Source organism: Nanorana parkeri, unplaced genomic scaffold, assembly GCF_000935625.1.
Source record: "Nanorana parkeri isolate BGI_ZX_2015 unplaced genomic scaffold, ASM93562v1 scaffold1025, whole genome shotgun sequence".
Taxonomy (NCBI): Eukaryota; Metazoa; Chordata; class Amphibia; order Anura; family Dicroglossidae; genus Nanorana; species Nanorana parkeri.
The window spans coordinates 127,038-146,419 of record NW_017307293.1 but is presented as its reverse complement, the minus strand read 5'-3'; the positions used below and the strand labels follow the sequence as shown (position 1 = coordinate 146,419).

Sequence of the window (19,382 nt, the reverse complement as noted above, 5' to 3'; positions counted from 1 at the left end):
AGAGATATGTGGGTGTGGTGTGTGTATGGGGGGGGGGGGGGGGGGTGGATGGTTTGTTATTCAGAATTTGGATCAATTCAATTTTTTTGTTTTTTCGGTTCGTATCAATGTGGATGGGGTTCCTTAATTCAAAATGTACTTATTATGGAGACGGTTTTGGTCATTTTAGTTCTGTACTGGTCCTGACAGTCGTCACTCTCTGCAGGGATAAGACCGTGAACTGAGCGATCGGCGGTATGTGAACGCTCAATTCTCAATCAATAGAGCCCATGTGTGACAGCTTCTACACATTGGCTCTATTGATTGAGACACATCAGCTCTAAATATGGGGATGAGTGTATTTCACTCATCCCATAGTTCTCACTAGCCGTCGTCAATGGAGCTGGCTCCTAAAAAACAATCCTGCTGGCTCCTGGATTGGACTGAGTGGCTCCTGAATTCCATATTACCTTGTCCACCCCTGATCTATGCCCCCGCCCGAACCCTTGATACTCACCTTGTCACCTCCAATGATTACATCTGCTGATTCCAGGTATGGGGGAGCATATGACCATCTCCCGTTTGGCAGTGCTCAGGTCTACCAGCCAATTGCCAGGCCCAAGCACAGTCACATGACCAAGGGAAGGAACATCATTGCGCCTCTTAGTCTGGCCTCCAACATTGGCTAACTTCTCAGATTTCAGTTCCGGATGCCACGGAGCAAGTCGCAGTAAGTTGAGTGACAGGGAAGCACTGGCAGGGTGGGTATCAGGGGTGCATGAGGAGGGCCCTGGCAGTGCTTCCATGTTTCTGCCACTTACTGCGACTTGCTCAGTTGCATCCGGAACTGAAATCTGAGGAGTTGGACAATGTTGGAGGCCAGGCTAAGAGGAGCAATGATGTTCCTTCCCTTGGTCAAGTGACTGTGCTTGGGCCTGGCACTTGACTGGTAGACTGGAGCACTGCCAAATGGGAGATGGTCAAAGACACAGTCACTTTGCACTGAATGGGGAAGCGGTGGCTCTATGTAATAAAGCAAAAGTAAAGGGTCTGCTATGGAATTAGGAATGGTGGATGCCATTGACTTATGCTAGTTTCAACAAAAAATCACGACTTGGAAAAAAGTGAAGCGGAACCAATGCCTTTTACCATGTTTGCAGCTGTTCCTGATAAGGTGCCCACTGGGAGCAGATCATACAAAAGGGAATCATTCTAGATTGCAATATCACAACTGTGCAGAGGATATCAACTGCTTGCTTTACTTTCCACTAGAGAATCCCTGTCCCCGGAAATTATTATGTTATCATCAAACCGACAATTATGTTCAGAGAATGATGATAACATTGAAACATTCACGCACTCACCTGTGATATATTGCACACCGTGTCACGCCGCAATGCCACGTTCCAAAATATGTACCAACATGACGGATAATTATTAAAGTACAGGATTTGCTTTCTAAATCATCCGCTCTGTAAGTAGAAGCAATTAAAATGCGCGCACGGAAAAATGACTGCGCGGCACAGGACAGCAAAGTTTTCCTATTGACAGGCGCAATGCACTGATGGGACATTGCCTGTCTTATGTCTGACAAGCTGCCCTCTGGGCTGGATCAGAATGTGGCAGCCCCACCAATAGATCACGTCCTCAGGAAATGACAAGAATACATCTTGTGTTCTATTTTAAGAACTTGTTTTCCAGGGGAATGCCTGCGCTTTGCCTTCATACCTGCCACCCGGTCATCAGCCAGATGTACTTGAACACAAATAATGAAAGATGCGTTGTCCGCACGGCACACCAATCTGCTTCAGAATCTGGCAGCATAATATAGGTCAATGCAACATTTCTGGAACGTGGAGGGTCCCTTCATTAGGCTTCACTATTTGACTCATGAATAGACCCTGCGAGGTCCCAAAACGTTGCATTGACCTATATTGTGCTGCAAGATTCTGAAGCAGATTGGTGTGCAACCACCGGTTGTTCTCTACCCAAGGGATTGAACAGAAGGGATTTACCAATGCAGAGTACAGCGGAGATATTTCCATTATTGAACACACAATGTCTGGAGAAAAAAAAAAAACACTTTGAAAGTGAGCTCGTCCTGAGTGAAATCAGACTAAAAAATAGGAACACTAGAGCACAGAAGACTTTGCTTGTAGACATGTGCACCAGCAAAAAATTAGTTTAGTTTAGTTTCGCTTTGAAACAAAAAAAAAAAATTTGTTTAGTTAAAAAAAAACTTTATCCATTACTCTCCCTGCCCTGGATTAGAACCTGTGACCTTGACAATGGCAACCATGTACGCTAACCACTACACTATTGACTCTGAACCCTTAACCATAGATTTGTTGTAGAGGGAAAACGTTGTGTGTTGTAATTTTTTTTCCCATAATATCATTGCAACGAAATTCGTCCAATAAAGAATTTCGGGAGATCGGGAATTTCGGATTCGTTTGCATTCGTCTTAGCTGTAATTCGGAATTTGGATGCATCCGAATCTCCGAAAATTCGTCGAAAACGAATTTCGGAACGAACCGAATCGCACATGTCTATTTGCTTGTCACAATTCTGCCCCAGGAAAGGCCACATGCCAAGCACAATGCAATACAGGTAGAGCAGAGGTAGGCAACCTCGGCACGCCTGCTGTGTTTCAACTACAAATTCTATTATACCTCTGCCATTGGGAGTCATGCATGTGCCTGTCAGTCTTGCAATTCCCTCATGGGATTTGTAGTTTCACTACAGATGGAGTGCCGAGGTTGTCTACCCCAGAGACAAAAGGATTGCATGAGAGCAATGAAGGCAAATGGACACACAAAGCAAAGTATCTTGGACAAAACTAAAGATGATCGATTGCTTTGCACAGGAGTGTCAGTCTAATATTCTGAAGAAGCTTATTGGAGGAGAGGCGCATATAGGGGTACACTGCTTTTTAATTGTCCAATTATAGGCTAGGATGGATCCTTGACTGGTTCTTTGGTTGTTGTTTTTTGTATTGTGGTTAAGTCATACACCTGGTTGGGTTTGGTGTCTTGCAGGGGGTTGGGCTTTGATCACATGACTTACATATATGTCAGCTGTTTTACCTGTTTTCTGTATTTCAACTCTTTAATCTTAAAAGTGAACTTAAGTTAGGCCGTTACAAAGTATTTATATAACAACATTAGTTTACCTTACAAACAATTGGTATTCCAAAAACATTTTGGACAACTTGCTTCATCTGAACGTTGCATGCAGATAAAGTCCCCTCTCCAGTCTCTATGATATAGCTGCCAGGGGTTGCATGCCAAGTTTAGACGGTGCCCCCATGACCATTGCCTGATCCAACACAGTACTGGAAGACCTGGGCCACAATCATCGGATGCCTATGATCAATGGTGTATAGAAAGGGGTAGATATAGCAGCAACTGGTACCTGACCTCGCATTGGGACATGGGAGATCAACAGGACAAGGGGCATGGTCTCCGCTCTGACCCAAAATCCAGAATTCTTTGTACTTTTCCCCTCACTGCAGAAATGGAAGTATGCTATTTTTTTCCAAAATCGAGACTTTGTGTCCGCAAGTTAGTGATATTACAGGTGAAACTCGAATAATTAGAATATCGTGCAACGTTCATTTATTTCACTAATGCAACTTAAAAGGTGAAACTAATATATGAGATAGACTCATTACATGCAAAGCAAGATAAGACAATATATTATGAGCTGTATAACAATGCACATAAAACAGAGCAGCCATTCTAGAACATTGTGAAAATTGATACAAGGCAACCAAAGAACAAAGACATGCGGGGAAATGTTTCACACATCCATATCTCTCTCTCTCTATCAAAATCGGTGTTCCTGCCAGTTTCAGCTGAATAAGCCCCAAATTAGTTTTATGACTTCCTAAGGAATCCATAAATAACATATAGCACATATACTCTATATGTTACAATCAACTGATAGTTTGGAGAGAAGCATCACAGTTACAAATTTTGAAAAGGACTGTCAGGCACAAAATATATTGCTACATACTGTATATTATAATTGCTACAATAGAAGAACTCCGATCAGGTTTTTTTTTCTGTCTGTGGCCCCATTTGGTAGATGTTCTGTTGTTTCCTGTCCTGCCACATGGGCACGCAGTAAGGGCAAGCACAATTCTCTAACGGGGACTCAACAGCAATTAAACACTTATTACACCCTCACGTTTTTTTTGCATACAGGTGAAACTCGAATAATTAGAATATCGTGCAAAGTTCATTTATTTCACTAATGCAACTTAAAAGGTGAAACTAATACATGAGATAGACTCATTACATGCAAAGCAAGATAGTTCAAGCCGTGATTTGTCATCATTGTGATGATTATGGCTTACAGCTCATGAAAACCCCAAGAACCCCAAATCCACAACCTCAAAAAAGTAGATTATTACATGCAATCAATAAAACAAGGATTGTACATAGAACAATATCGGACCTCTGAAAAGTACAAGCATGCATATGTACTCAGTACTTGGTTTGGGCCCCTTTTGCAGCACTTACTGCAATTACTTTTGCACGATATTCTAATTATTTGAGTTTCACCTGTATATAGAAGTATTCTGGGTCATTTTGCATGCTTTTTAGGTTTGAGCATTTATACGTTAGCCAATGGAATGATAGCTACTAGGAGGAGGAACCAGTAGGTGCACAAATCGCACAAAATATGCATTCCAATTGAAGCCTATTGGCGCCAAATATGCGTGATCATGGCCCAAGGAAGCTCCTGTGCTTTTCCTGAGCTTAAAGGGCCTGTTCACATGATACCAGGTCCTGATCAGATCCGGATCAGATGCGGATCTGCAGACGCGGTGCTACTGATGCAGTGCGTTTTTGCCGCGTTTGTGATGCCTTCCAGTTAAAAAAAAAATTGTATTTTTCTTTTTTGCTGGAGTGGGGTTGTCAGTATGTTAGCTGCAGTGTAGTGCATTTTTGACGCGTTTTGCGTTTCCGGTCCGTTTCCTGACCGTACAAAATGTGACATGCAGTATTTTTTCTGTTGTAACCTGAACGGACTGCGCACGTGAGAACTGTAGCCCATAAAACACATAGGGATACATTGGGATGCATTTTTAGTGCAGGAGCGTACGGAGCCGGTCAGCACACAAAACGGACGTCATGTGAACAGGCCCTAAGCGACAGGAAATGGCTCCGGTGTCAATTGACACAATAAAATAAACGGAACTGAATTTATAAAAGATCTGCAGTAGCGCCCCTAGATGGCCTTAACGAGTATAGTAACTTCCTAGGTGGTAGCGCCGTGCAAGCGGCATCCATCCATTTTATAAATGAACCCCTGAGTGTCAAGCGTTTAAGTGCTCCTGGAAACGCGCTTCAAATCAACTGAATGGGGGGCTACAGTGGATTAACTATCCAGCTTCTACCAGAACTGAAATACCTATTTTGGATGAATTGATTCTTTGGTGGGTGAAATTCAAGCAAAATATGTTAGTTAGTGGCTGTGATTGAACTATGAGCTTTCCCATTGACTGCTGGCATTTGTTCACATGACCGGCTTTAACAAATTCAAGGATATAAGAAAATATAATTTTAACTCAGGATTACCCTCTTTGTACCCAGACTGTTCTATATAATCATATCACCTTCAAGGCCTTGTATGCTCAGCCCAAAGTAAGAGGAGAGCCTTTGTTTATTGTTTCGCAGACATTACTATAAGTGTGTTTTCACTGCACAAAAGTTATCCGGCTTTTCAAATGGCAGCAAAAATTATATTTAGAGGAAGTTTACATTCCGAGCATAATTTTTCACAATGCTCCTTACACGGATCACTGACTATTACAACTGAATTACTGAAACCCGCCACCCTCTCTAACAATGCAAGAAACAGACAATATATTATGAGCTGTATAACAATGCACATAAAACAGAGCAGCCATTCTAGAACATTGTGAAAATTGATACAAGGCAACCAAAGAACAAAGACATGCGGGGAAATGTTTCACACATCCATATCTCTCTCTCTATCAAAATCGGTGTTCCTGCCAGTTTCAGCTGAATAAGCCCCAAATTAGTTTTATGACTTCCTAAGGAATCCATAAATAACATATAGCACATATACTCTATATGTTACAATCAACTGATAGTTTGGAGAGAAGCATCACAGTTACAAATTTTGAAAAGGACTGTCAGGCACAAAATATATTGCTACATACTGTATATTATAATTGCTACAATAGAAGAACTCCGATCAGGTTTTTTTTTCTGTCTGTGGCCCCATTTGGTAGATGTTCTGTTGTTTCCTGTCCTGCCACATGGGCACGCAGTAAGGGCAAGCACAATTCTCTAACGGGGACTCAACAGCAATTAAACACTTATTACACCCTCACGTTTTTTTTGCATACAGGTGAAACTCGAATAATTAGAATATCGTGCAAAGTTCATTTATTTCACTAATGCAACTTAAAAGGTGAAACTAATATATGAGATAGACTCATTACATGCAAAGCAAGATAATTCAAGCCGTGATTTGTCATCATTGTGATGATTATGGCTTACAGCTCATGAAAACCCCAAGAACCCCAAATCCACAATCTCAAAAAAGTAGATTATTACATGCAATCAATAAAACAAGGATTGTACATAGAACAATATCGGACCTCTGAAAAGTACAAGCATGCATATGTACTCAGTACTTGGTTTGGGCCCCTTTTGCAGCACTTACTGCAATTACTTTTGCACGATATTCTAATTATTCGAGTTTCACCTGTATATCCATTGCTAGCATGCAGTAGATAAATGCAAAAACTTAAAAAAACCCTTTTGAAACAGGTTTAAACTTACTTGTGTCTTCGCCGCGTGCTCACGTCCGAACATCTGAAGAGTCTCAGGCGGCCGCAAAGGATCTTGGGGCGGGCGCATGCGCAGTTCAGATGTTCAGATGGGAGACGAGGAGAGACACAAGGTAAGTCTATGGAGCAGCGTGCACCCGCACGGACACCGTGGGACATGAGAGAAAAGGAGGACAGAGGTGTCAGCGCTGGAGGGTACCCGCACCAGCGCTTGGGGGTACTTTTGACTTTAATGTCACTTTAATAGTAGGTTGAAGGATAACCAGGGCTACGGCTAAGGCCCAGTTTTTGGGCTGAAACATGTAAGCGTTTGTTTGCTGCCTTTTTGCAAATAAAAAAGTGCTGGATGGGCGGATCCCCTTGCTAGTGCTGTTGTTTTTACCTATTGCTCAGTTAAGGCTCTGGCGGAAGCTTTACCAGGCACCGAGGTTCAAGCAGAGGGATTTGAGACAAGGGGTAGAGTTGCTCAATGTTTACAAACTGCTAAAGGATAACCAGAACTTTATTTTTATCTTTTTTGAACATTTTGTGATCGATATCCTCCTTGTAGATTTCCCCTTTCATTCAGCCACAGCGACAACATTGTCACCAAGACAGGAAGTGAGGGGAATCTCTCCTCCAGACACACAAAACCTGATTCGCCAACACTTCCTTTCACTATCCAAAAATATGGCTAGAAGTATATGTCTCAGTATACCGTGAGCAGCAGCTTACTGAGCCTAGGGTGATGGGAGGATGCTAGTTTGTGGGAAAAGCCTTAACCCCATAGTTCTCCTTTAACATCTAGTCCTGTCTGATCATGTTTTCAACTCCTCCAGTGTAGCACAAGGAATGAAATATCCATCCTAAAAGGGTTATTCTGCTCACTTAGAGACAGTTGTTTTGTTACTGCTGCAACTTATTATAAAAAGGAATACGGGTTCTAACCATTCCTACCCAAGCAGTGTGACCCTCCAAGCTCTAAACAGTTTGGAGCCCCGGGCACAACTTCAACCTAACTAGCCAGGAACTCCAATCTGCTTAAAATGCATCTCCAAGAACACAAATGTAATATATTTCAGGGTATCATCCCTTTCCTGGCTGCATTAGTTTCTCTTCGTCAGGCTGTGTTAGACACTTGGAAAGGTGCTAAAAGGCTTTAACAAGAATGACAGCACCGGAGCTCCCACGTTTAAAAATTAGTCGGCAACTACCATAGTTTTGCGTTCCCATTAAACTCTTACTGCAGCAGTAAATGCCTCTACAGCTCTTGTGGGATTTCAAGTCCCAAACATTCACAAAAACTAATTTTCACAATATTTTACCCGGAGTGTGCACATTTTGTTTCTCAATTGAGTATTCATGGCAGACTGCTGTGTACATTTTACTAATCTGCAAGTTAGACAACACCACAGCAATTTTTGGGAAACGCAAGAGGAATGACTAGTCTCTAGGACAGCCTCTCTCAACCAGGGTTCCTTCAGAGGTTTTCAGTGGTTCTTTGAGCAGTGATCAATTTTTGCCTTTCAGATAAGTAACCACGGACCACAATTATATTTTTTAACTATTTGTAGGGGGGCATTCTTCCCACTGACCACCAATATGAGGCGTTCTTCCCACTGACCACCAATGTAAGGAGCATTCTTCCCACTGACCACCAATGTAAGGAGCATTCTTCCCTCTGACCACCAATGTAAGGACCATTCTTCCCACTGACCACCAATGTAAGGAGCATTCTTCCCACTGACCACCAATGTAAGGACCATTCTTCCCAATGACCATCACACTAACATACCATGAGCTGTCAATTTCAACTGGGGTACCCTGAGAACGGAAAGTTAATTTAAGGATTCCTTTGTGTTTAAAAGGTTGAGAACGGCTGGTCAGGGACTTGCAGGGTTTTTAAAATAAAGTTAACGATGGTAGAACTAGAAGTCTAAACTTGAAGCAAAGTGCTGCATGAAACCACAGAATAATATTTCATCTGTTGCAGCATTAGTACAAGGCTCCGCAGTGGTAAGAGAACTATAAGACACAGCTTGCCATAGAAGTGTAGTTATGTCTATATTTGGGGGGGTCAGGTCCTAAAAAAGAAAGATCAGCAACGTATACTAAAGACAAAAGTATCATTTACCTCCCCCGTTTTACCGACTGCAACATTCACATCAGTCTCTTCACCAGAGAAGCTTACAATCTAACACTCCAGACACAGTCATACCGGCACTCACTCATAATCTACGTCCAGTTTGGAAAGAGGTGACTAACCTGCCAGTTTCTGGATGGTAAAAACATGGAAAGAGTATAAAAAAAAGGGTAGATTTTATTGAACCCAGTAATAAAAGACCTTGGCGTTATCCGCCAAGAAACCCTGCCGCTCCTTCAGCCAGCATGACCCCCGATTCATGCATATGTAAGCTGACAGCAGAGGAAAAATTGGGTTACCCCGCTAGTTTTTAATTGCAATATAAATAATAATTTCCATCTAGGAAGCAAAATATTCCAGCTGTATCGAGAAAAAGATTGCAGCGTTCCCCTTGTAGATTGCTGCCTTGTGCCATAAAACTGTCAGACGTCGCATAGGAATAGAGAAGGGGGACCCACTTACCGAAATCCGATTGAAAATCCTTCCTAAGCCCGCAGAGCATGGTCCGCTGGAGTGACCCTCAGCCCGACATGCAGCAAGTGACAGCTCCAGCTCCTGCTCCCAGCTCAGCCCTGCCAGGCTCGTCCCACATAGCACAGCTCACATGGCTCCCATTCGGCACTGATTGGCTGATGCAGCTGAGCAAACTTTCTCCTTGTAAAGATGGATTCCATCACTGGGACACTTTGTAGTACTTCTCTGTCAAGCTGAGATTTCCAGTTTACGCATTAAGGAGTCGCTTTGGATCTGTACTTTACATCTCCATTATTGATAGCCTGAAACTGATGCCTCCGAGAGATAGTTGCACATGTCAGCCTGCATTTAAAAGTGCCCTCCCCTCATCCCCCTCCCTGGTACATCTTTAACCCTTTTTTGCCCCTTTTTTGCCTATTTTAGGGCTAAAAATAGCTTGAGGCCCGATGCAGACCTCCGGGATCGTGCGGTCCTGCGCAATGCAGGCAGCGTTTGCCGCGCGGCCCCATTGATTTCAATGGGGTGACGTCCGCGCAGCAATCTCAGGAATAAAAGGTACGTGTACCTTTTCTTTGCGATACAAGACACACGGCTGTTTTAGCCGCAATCATGTTAGGAAGCACGGGCAGAATCGCGGCGGTCCGCCCGGCGCGACTGGGGTGCCATTGGAAAATAATGGCACCCACAGCGCGATCGGTTCACACCTTGGCAATTCTTGACCGCGCCATCAATACGCACGGTACCACGCGAGATTGCCGCGCGGTGAGGTGTTGCCAAGGTGTGCACCGACCCTAAAGCCCCACAAAATTATTAAAGAAGAATTCCAGGTTTTCAGAAAACTAACCCTTGGAGAGGGGCTACCCACACACTGCAAGGGTTAAGTGCTCGTAGCGATCCTCGGTCCTGCCTCATTCAGAACTCACCCGTCTCCCCTCAGTTATGGAATGTCCCTCGGCATCCTCACGTCTAATGCAAGTCAATGGACCTGCATAAGATGAGATGATATTAGTGGTGCTTAGACCGCTGGGGCATAGGTGGTAAAAATATAAAAAGATGAGGTTGTGCCCAGTAAATAGATACCAGACATGTCAAGCTTAAAAAATTGCGTGCGCCAGCGAAATGGCGATAAACTTTGGCACTGAAAATTGTCCACGGGAGACGCTTCAAAAGCTTCTACAGGTCATCAATTGAGAGTTAACCCTTTCGCTGCCAGTGACATGCCGTACATGAGGGACTCCTGGCGGCTTTAGCTGTGTAACTGTGTGAACCCAACTGTCAGCTTTACACTGGAAGCTGCCAGATCGCATCCAGGGGCCGGTAAACATTGCCTCCCCCTGTCCAAACCCCCCACCTTGCTTCCCAGGCTCCGCTGCTCCTGCCGGGGGGCCTGGGACCAGCATTGTGGGTGTTGGCAGGTAGTAGGGAGAAAGACCAGCGAATGTCCGTTCCCTGATCTCCTCCCTGCTGAATGAAGCCAGAAGCAATGATTTGATTGCTCCCAGAGGCACAACCATGATGGGAGTTGTAGGTTCCCTACAGTTGGTGTGCCCAGGTTGCTTACCCATAGGTTAGCTAGCTTTCATAAAGCAATACATACTTGAGTAAAATGAGAAGCTCCACTGTGGGGGTCTGTGATTATTTAGGGGCCGGGCTATGGTGGTCTGCGAATATTTAGGGACCGGGCTACAGCAGCCTGCGATTATTTAGGGACCGTGCGATGGCGGCCTATGATTATTTAGGGACCGGGCTACAGCAGCCTTCCATTATTTAAGGAACAGCCAAATATCGGGTTCATTCTGCCTCCCAGGCACGGTCAGCGTTGAGCTGCTGTAACAGAGATCTGGCCGGTGGCAGGTTTCGGGGGTCTCCGTCACATGCCGGATTGTAGCAGCTGTTTGCGGTTACATGTAAATCAGCGCAGAGCTGAATGCTGGCAACAGCTGTCTAATGAAACCGATCTCCGAGACTGGAGGAGAGCCAACGACTGGGCCCGGACCGTTATTTAAAGGAATACTCCTGAAAATGATAACATGAGATGCATACAGGAATCTCAGCTTGGAGGGTAGCAGTCCACCCCCTTCACCACGCTGCGTATTGTCTAATCTGTGATGTGGGAACCCCTGTTTGTGATGCAGGAAAAGAAGTCACAAAACACACCCACTGCAGGCTCCCAGCAGTATGCATACCGCACCCAGAAGTATTCATTGCCGGGGGGCATACCAGTAATGTTTCACACCTACCAATGACATTCTGTTTTGGAATTTGAACATTGCTGGTGATCGGAGAAGCAGCAAGAAGGGAAGTCATGCAACGCAGACGTCAGGAAGGACACTCCTAGTGACCTCGTGAGGAGCGCTTTGGATCCCAACATAGAGGCAGTTAAAACTAGTTGCACATCTTGGCTTTTCCTCTCTTCCACCTTCTAATCCTACAAATTTAAGAACTCCAAGAAATGTAAACACTTACCCTTGCAGTGGGACAACTCCTGCTCTGCAAGGGTTAACTGCTCATTTTGGTCTAGGCGCAGGGGTAGCCAAACTCCGGCCCTCCAGCTGTGGTGAAACTACAAATCCCATGATGCATCTCTCTCCGGGAGTTATATCTGTGGCTGTGAGAATCTTGCAACGCCTCATGAGATTTGTAGTTCCACCACAGCTGGAAGGCCGGAGTTTGGCTACTCCTGGCCTAGGGGCTAAAATAAATCCTTGGTCCTCTGGTGGCGAGTGCTCACCTCTCCCCCCCTTCCCCCGGTGGTATGTCACTCAGCCTCCTCACATCTAATGCAGCTGCATTAGTTGTGATGGCATCACAGGTCCTCAGACCCCTAGAGCCCTGGGGAGAAGAGGCTGTGGGGATCGGTCTAGCAGCCAAGTGGGACAGAGGATCAGGTGAGTATATGTTCTTCATTTTAGCCCCTAGACCAAATGAAGTTAAATCTTGCAGTGCGGGGGTAGTCCCACTGCAAGGGTACGTTTTTACTCTTCCTGGAGTTCTTCTTTCATGTACAGATGGCTCACAAGGTGGAAGTGGGGGGGGGGGGGGGACCCATTTTTTCTTAAAATTAACTTATTTTGCCTAAAATTGCCTTTATCTGGGGATCCAAAGCACCCAGGGAGAAGCAACAGGTTCACTTTAACTTTGCCCTCCCAAGCAGCTCATACATACTCTCCCTTTGATCCCCCCATTGCCCTGTTTGGGCACCAGGAGTAAACGCACAGCGAGCTACAAGTCCCCAGAGTCCTAGCTTACCCAGGGCTATGGCCTCCCCTGTGACAGTGCTGATTGGGCCAGTGTAGTCACATTGGGCGAGTCACGTTCGGTATGGGTACGGGGATTGAAGCAAACCTGTTACTTTGTAGATTCAATGTAAAGCCCAAGTTAACCTTTTTGTACTGCAATGCATTCAGGCTGCATGAAGTGTAATTAATGGGTTTGTCCTCTCAAGTGCTATGTACAGCAGCAAGGGTTAAAATGCCCTGTGCTTGCGAATGGGACCGCTGCTCTTACACAACGTAGCAGTCCCGGCCCTGCAGTCCAACAACCCCCTCGCCCCCCTTACTGCTCAGGTTCCCATGCCAGCATGCTGCAGAGAAGGACCTTTGCTCTCTGTTTGGAAGCCGAGGTCTCTCTGCTGAGGTCCAACACACTAGCCGCCAGATATAGAGCTCTTCAATCAGCAGGCATCATGAGTTTTTTTCATCCTTTGTTATATCTCAGGGCTACTGATCTCCTGAAGCCTTTTTTGCAGCCACTTCCTGTTCTACATGCACTCCAGTGAAGGCCGCGTGCCATTTCTCAAGGTGGGTTTCCTGATGGGGACAACAGTGGACCATACCTATGGATTGTCGGTTGAAATGTCCACTTCTAGTCTCCAGCAGAAGCCAGTGTGGCAACGTAGGAGCATAAATAGAAAGCAAGGGCAGAGCGTTGTCACCATATAACAGAGTTGTGGAGCTGTTTCAGACTCAGAAGGGCGCATGTCATCCCTCTGCAGAGAGACCACTGCTTCCACACAGAGAAGGAGCCTTCTCTGCAGCATGCAGAAACAAAACTGTAAGCAGACTTGGCCCACCTTGTGTTTTGGTGATGAAAATTAGGGATGCACCGATACTAGTATCGGTGCCGATACCGAGTATTTGGGTGAGTACTCGTACTCGCCCAAATGCTCCGATACCTGGCACGAGTACTTCCTGTATCAGGAAGCCGGGCAGCGCATCATTACACGTTGCCCGGTTTCCTGATTGGCCAGGAAACGGCTCCATGCTCTCTCCTCACTTGTGATGAGAGCATGGAGCCGACTTCCCGGCCAATCAGGAAGGCGGGTAGCATGCAATGACGCGCTGCCCGGCTTCCCGATTGGTCAGGAAGCTAGCAAATCCGGAAGCCGATTGGCCGGGAAGCCGGCGTTATGCTCCCTCGTCATCTCATGAATCATAATATTAAGAAAGTGACCTTAAAGCATTAGCTTGTATTGCTTTAAAAAAAATGTGACCTGTCCCTTTAAGAAAAAGTATCGATAATTGGTATCTGCGAGTACTTGATCAAAAGTATCGGTACTCGGTCTTAAAAAAGTGGTATCGGTGCATCCCTAATGGAAATCTCCGGGTAGCGGTAAGTCGTTTTACCTCTCAGCGTTACCCTTTGGGTTCCCGAATTTGGGCTGTAACTCATTACCAGCCATCACTCAAGTTGAGTGACAGCATCCTCCTGGGGTGAAAGTACTCCAGCCCTCACGTTACCTAGCCATGCATTAGAAGAATCAATTAATCAGTACGCCATCGATTCCCCCTCCTGCTGCGGCCTTTCCCAGACTCTCATTAATTTCGCAGCAGATTGGGCTTTAGCGAAGAGACTGAAAATATTGTTACATTACAATTAATTGAGCCGCCCCATTGGTAGGATTGAGGCCTGGAAATCAAAAGAGAAGCTGAGCAAAGTTACATTAACAAGGACCGGCAACGGACTGTAGAGGTTCAAACATGTCTCGCAGCATCCGGGGCTGCGATGTTACATTTAAAGCTGAACTCCGGGATCAGCAGATATTGTCCTCATACAAAAGTCCCCCCCAGCCCGTGACTGACTGTGAAAGAAGAAAAGCAGCATACTGATGAGCTCATGTCTGTCATTCAGCACTCTCCTCCTATCAGCATACTTCTTGTCAGCATCGATTTGGCTCCTCATGCTGCTTCTTCCTCTCCCACTCCAGCCCTGCTGTACAGGGACTACAAGAAGCCGATACCAGGTCACAATCAGATACTTGCATTGCGTGTATTGAATACAGAGCTGCATTCAATTTGTCTATTTTAGATCTTTTCTGGAGCTCAGCTTTAAAAGTTTAAGATTCCAAACCACAACCACAGATCTCGGAAAGGTCAGCCACATTTCAGCACATGAAGCATTCTGGAAATACAAATCAATATCTAGAAAGTGACATTTCCGAGGAATAAAAGGCTCATTATTATGAGCAGGACTCCAGGACAATATGAAGGTGGGGCTCCATTGCCGGGTGCCAGTTGGAGCAGAACAGAGGAAGCTTATATGATATCTTCTATGGGAGCTGAACGGTGTCCAGCTTCAGACCGGCCTGGCTATAAATACACCGAGGGGGGGGAGATCACATACAGGTCCTCTTAGCGTGTCTGGCCTATTACAACCACCAGACACACAATCACACAATCTGGGTTCACAAACACTGCACAATGGAGTCATTTAGAAGTTCTTTTTTAAAGTATAACTAAAAGGCAAAACTTTTTTGGGGATTTGGATAGAGTGGTGGTGGTGGTGTTGGGGGTGGTAGTGGTGGTGTTGGGGGTGGTAGTGGTGGTGGGCTTAGGGTTTATTAAAACCTCTGTTAGGTATTTATACTTTGTGTAGTTGAGCCACAGAGAGCACCAAACAGACCATTGGTGAGTCAGAAGGAGTTTCATTGGTTCCTACAGTGACAAACAGGAAAAATAAAGAGCAGCCAATGTGTTTTGGGCCCAGACAATCCCCCCTCATTGGGGCTTTTCAAATTGTTTTAAGGATTTGGTAAAAATTCTTGGTGGTCTAACTGGAACCAAGGGGAACATCCAATGAGTGGGTGTCGTGCCTGTTTTCATTGGCATAGCAGTACTACCGATTACAGACAACCACTCATTGATGTAGTAGTGATGTAGCGCCCAGTGGGAGCCACAACAGAATGCAGTGGGGACACGCTATCCAACACGCCTGGAAGTGTTGGATAGCACTGACACCAATGATTCTCTCCTTTGGGCCACTATGCCACTGACAGTAATTAATTAAGGGGTTAGTCTTCCCTTGGAGCCAGAATCCCATTGGTACCGATGATTTAGGAGCCATTCTCCCACTGGTGGCCACCATCCCATTGGCATCAATTATTTAGGAGCCATTCTTCTACTGGTGGCCACAACCCCATTGACACCAATGATTTAATAGCTATTCTTCCCCTGGTGGGCACAACCCCATTGACACCAATGATTTAGGGGAATATACCTCCACTGAGGGCAACTATCGCACTGACATCAATGATTTGGGGGCTTTTCTCTCCTTTGGGTCACTACACACGGATACCAATACATTAAAAGGTTATTCTCCCCTGGTGGCCACAATCCCTTTGATACCAATGATTTAGGAGCTATTATCCCATTGGTGGCCACAATTCCATTGACACTGATGATTTAGGAGCCATTTTTCCACTGGTGGCCACAATCCTATTGACACCAATGGCTCAGGGGGATATACCTCCACTGACACCAATGATTTTGGGACTATCCTACCCCAGGGGGCAATTATCCCACTTCTTTTCCCATTGTGTCCGTTTTCGTCATTGTGTCTAATTAAGATACAGTAACTCCTATTTTCTACTGATTATTCCTTTTCTAATACATTTTAAATAAATTTCTGCCTTCCTGTACCTTTATATGTGTATAAACTTCTTTTCTTCTGTTGGGGCCTGGAAGGTTTTGGGTGACTTTACCTGGCCCTGGTCTCACTATGGTTGAGAATCGCCGCTGTAGATGATGGTCAGCAGGACAAATAGGAAGGTGAATCCCTCCAGGGGTGACTGAAAACCTGGAACAGGGGGTTCTAACCCTTCCCCACTATATCCAGAAAAAGAAAATTGGGCTGTAAATACACTTTAATAAGAGGCGGCAGAAAAGGGTTATTCCGTTTACTTTTCCGCTCGATCCGGAACACTGTTTAGATAAACATTTCTCTATTGTTGATTTAGCAAAATTAGATTTTTTTAAATATGAAATGATAAATATTTTCGGAGACGTGTCTCGGCCGCTACGGCGGAGCGTTCAGGATTTTTAAAAGTGTGAAAAAATATTTTCTGTTTTGCAACGGAATATTTTTCATTATTCTTCTGTCAATGTAGATACAGAAAGCAATCCATTGACTGAGGACAGCCTAGTGCAACAGTGCCCCCTACAGGTCATATGAAGGTATTACCACCATGTGCAGCTGTTGGAAGCTGAACTCCAGGAATTTGGGTTTATTTTTTGGTAAAACACCACAAGTTAAATCAGTTACCTCTAAGACTAACATAGCTGCACTGATGCTGGATGCAACACACAGTGCTATATTTCCGCTGCTGAAAGGATTAGGAGTAGCGGCTGAGGCAGTGAAGGGCTCCAGTTATACCTGCCCCCTCCTCTCCACTTGCCCATTCACAGGCTACAAGGTGTTAGGTGAATGGACATAGGGGAATCCAGTCATATACCCACCCATCCTTCCCAAACAGCTGAATAAATGCACAGATGCAATACATATATAGGAGTGGTTTTACCTGCCAGTGTGCATCCTAGTGCAGGCACCCAGACACGCATGGATGTGCAGGTTCGGGTCAGCGTGTAGCCATGTCCTCCCATAGCTGGGAGGAATGGACAGTCGAGGGGGCGGGCACAGCTGGCTCTGCCTTTCTATAGGCAGAGCCCGCTGTCACTCACGCAGCTGGGTGGATCTCGACAGCATTGTCCCGATCCTTCCTGGCTGCGGCGCTCTCAGTATATAGTGAGCTATAGCCCGCTATATACTGAGCTTTGGGTCACGGGAGGAGGTTAGTATATGTCCTCCCGTGACCCTTAAGAGAACTATGGGATAAAAAGTAGGGATGCACCGATACCGGTAGTGACGAGAAGCATGGGGACGGCTTCCCTGCTAATCGGAACCTCCCTGGGCCCGAGCCCCATAGCGGCCGCATTGGTCGCTATGGTTATTGTTACACCACTGAGTTTGATACAACGTAAGTATTAATATATTGTCATCATTTCCATTTTGGAAACATTTTAGCTACTCTGTATTTGGTGATGGCGACACATGCATAGAAACTGCGTTTATCAGAAATATGCAAATGTGTCTTTTTGTTTTGTCAATCTCCCAGAGAATAAAGAACGCACATTGGAGGGAGTATTACTACGCCAGGAGGAAGAACAAATCACCTGACATCAATTTCTAAAATATATAATAAAAAAAAAGGTCTAAAAAGAACACAGGCCACCCGCAGAGAACAACGCGCCATTATAATGTCCGCCATCAGGGGGAGGTGGGTTGATTGGCGCACGTAGGGTGACATTTTAAAGTTTTAAGGAATGAAAAGTAGAACTGCAATTTGGCTAATTTGTAGTGAGAAATGAAGGAGCGGTCGCCTCAAAACGTCGCTCGCAGAATATGACACTTTTCAGACTCATTTAAGATAAAGAGGCGTACGCGTGGATGTGGCTTTGGGAATTAATGGCCGAGTTCGGACTTTTAGTCACTCATTAAAATCGAGGATGACACAGGAAGCCTGTGTCACAAGGAGAGAGAGAGAGAGAGAGAGAGAGAGAAAAAAAGAGAGAGGACGGCATGCTGAGAGGTGTAGAGGTAACCGCAGGAGATGCCGTTTGTTCTGTGTACGGAAGTGGCGAGGCAGGGGGAAATACATTTCTGAGACCCGGAGGCCAGGGCGGCCATCGATTATCTGAAAGAGCGAAGAGGATTTCACGGCAGAAAGTAGACAAATTAAGAGGTGAAAGTGAAGGTTTAAGCTACAAAAATAAATAAATGCCAACTCCGGGGTTTTACAAAAATAAATAAAAATAACAAACAAGTACAATAAATAAATAAATTCCCCAGGAATGTATTAAGTATAGTAAAAATAAATAAATAATAAAAAGCATAAAAGTGGGGGGAGGGTTTTTTGTGCTTTGTTTATGGCGCTGCTGTGCTTGACTGAGGCTGCAGGGCCGTCTTTAATAATGATTGGACCACGGGCAAACATTTTCTTGGGCCCACCCGCAACGGCACCCTACCCGCCCCACCCCCACCATGCAACACGACGTCCTCTGACTGCAGAGCAGATAGGAGATGTCAGAGAGAGACGTGACCCTGCATGAGATGTCACGCGGTCACGCTACGCGGCGTACGTCAGGGGCGGAGCAACGCCATGTGATGAAAACAGAAATAGGGCTGCGTATGCATCTTATGCGGGCTCAAGGGGCAGCTGATTTGGGCCCCATAACAATGACTGGACTGGAGCAACTGCCCCTTTTGCCCCACGTTAAAAAAGACCCTGTGGGGCTGCAAAAGGCAATGAAATTTAAGGGCGGTAAGAGTCAGAGGAGACTGCTACAGGGATCAGATTATGGGTGTTCCCTCTAAATTTAAGTGCAACTGATTCCAAAACTTTTTTTTTTAGTTTTGTATAGAACAAAACCAGGGGGCCAGAACACCTGTCAGGTTTTATTGGGGTCCGTGTCCCAGTTAGGGAGATCCACCCTCTAGGTCTGTCTTTATGACCGTCATCACTGAAAGAAGATACCAAATTTTGGGCTGTCATGAGAACAGGAATAGGTGGGAAATCATCCAATGGGGACACTGGTCCTGATAACCGCTAGGGATTTTCCCATCTTTGGAGGGATTTCCTCTCATTTCCAGTTGTGCCTATTGGACAGGAAGTGAAGGGAAATCTCTCTAATGGGACAAAAA

At 45.2% G+C, this 19,382-nt stretch overlaps 1 protein-coding gene across 3 annotated transcripts in view; it reads right to left on the bottom strand.

Moving 5' to 3' along the window:
* GRIP2 (glutamate receptor interacting protein 2) overlaps window positions 1–19,382 on the bottom strand; it is a 131,839-nt gene that overhangs the window by 62,748 nt on the left and 49,709 nt on the right. Inside the window, exon 1 of one of the 3 annotated variants that reach the window (XM_018567248.1) lies at window positions 9,396–9,490. The exons of the other annotated variants lie outside the window; for them this stretch is intronic. Coding sequence (XP_018422750.1) covers window positions 9,396–9,435 — 40 coding nt within the window. The 5' untranslated portion in view covers window positions 9,436–9,490. Of the gene's footprint in view, window positions 1–9,395; window positions 9,491–19,382 lie in introns of those variants that run through there. 3 annotated transcript variants of the gene reach the window in all.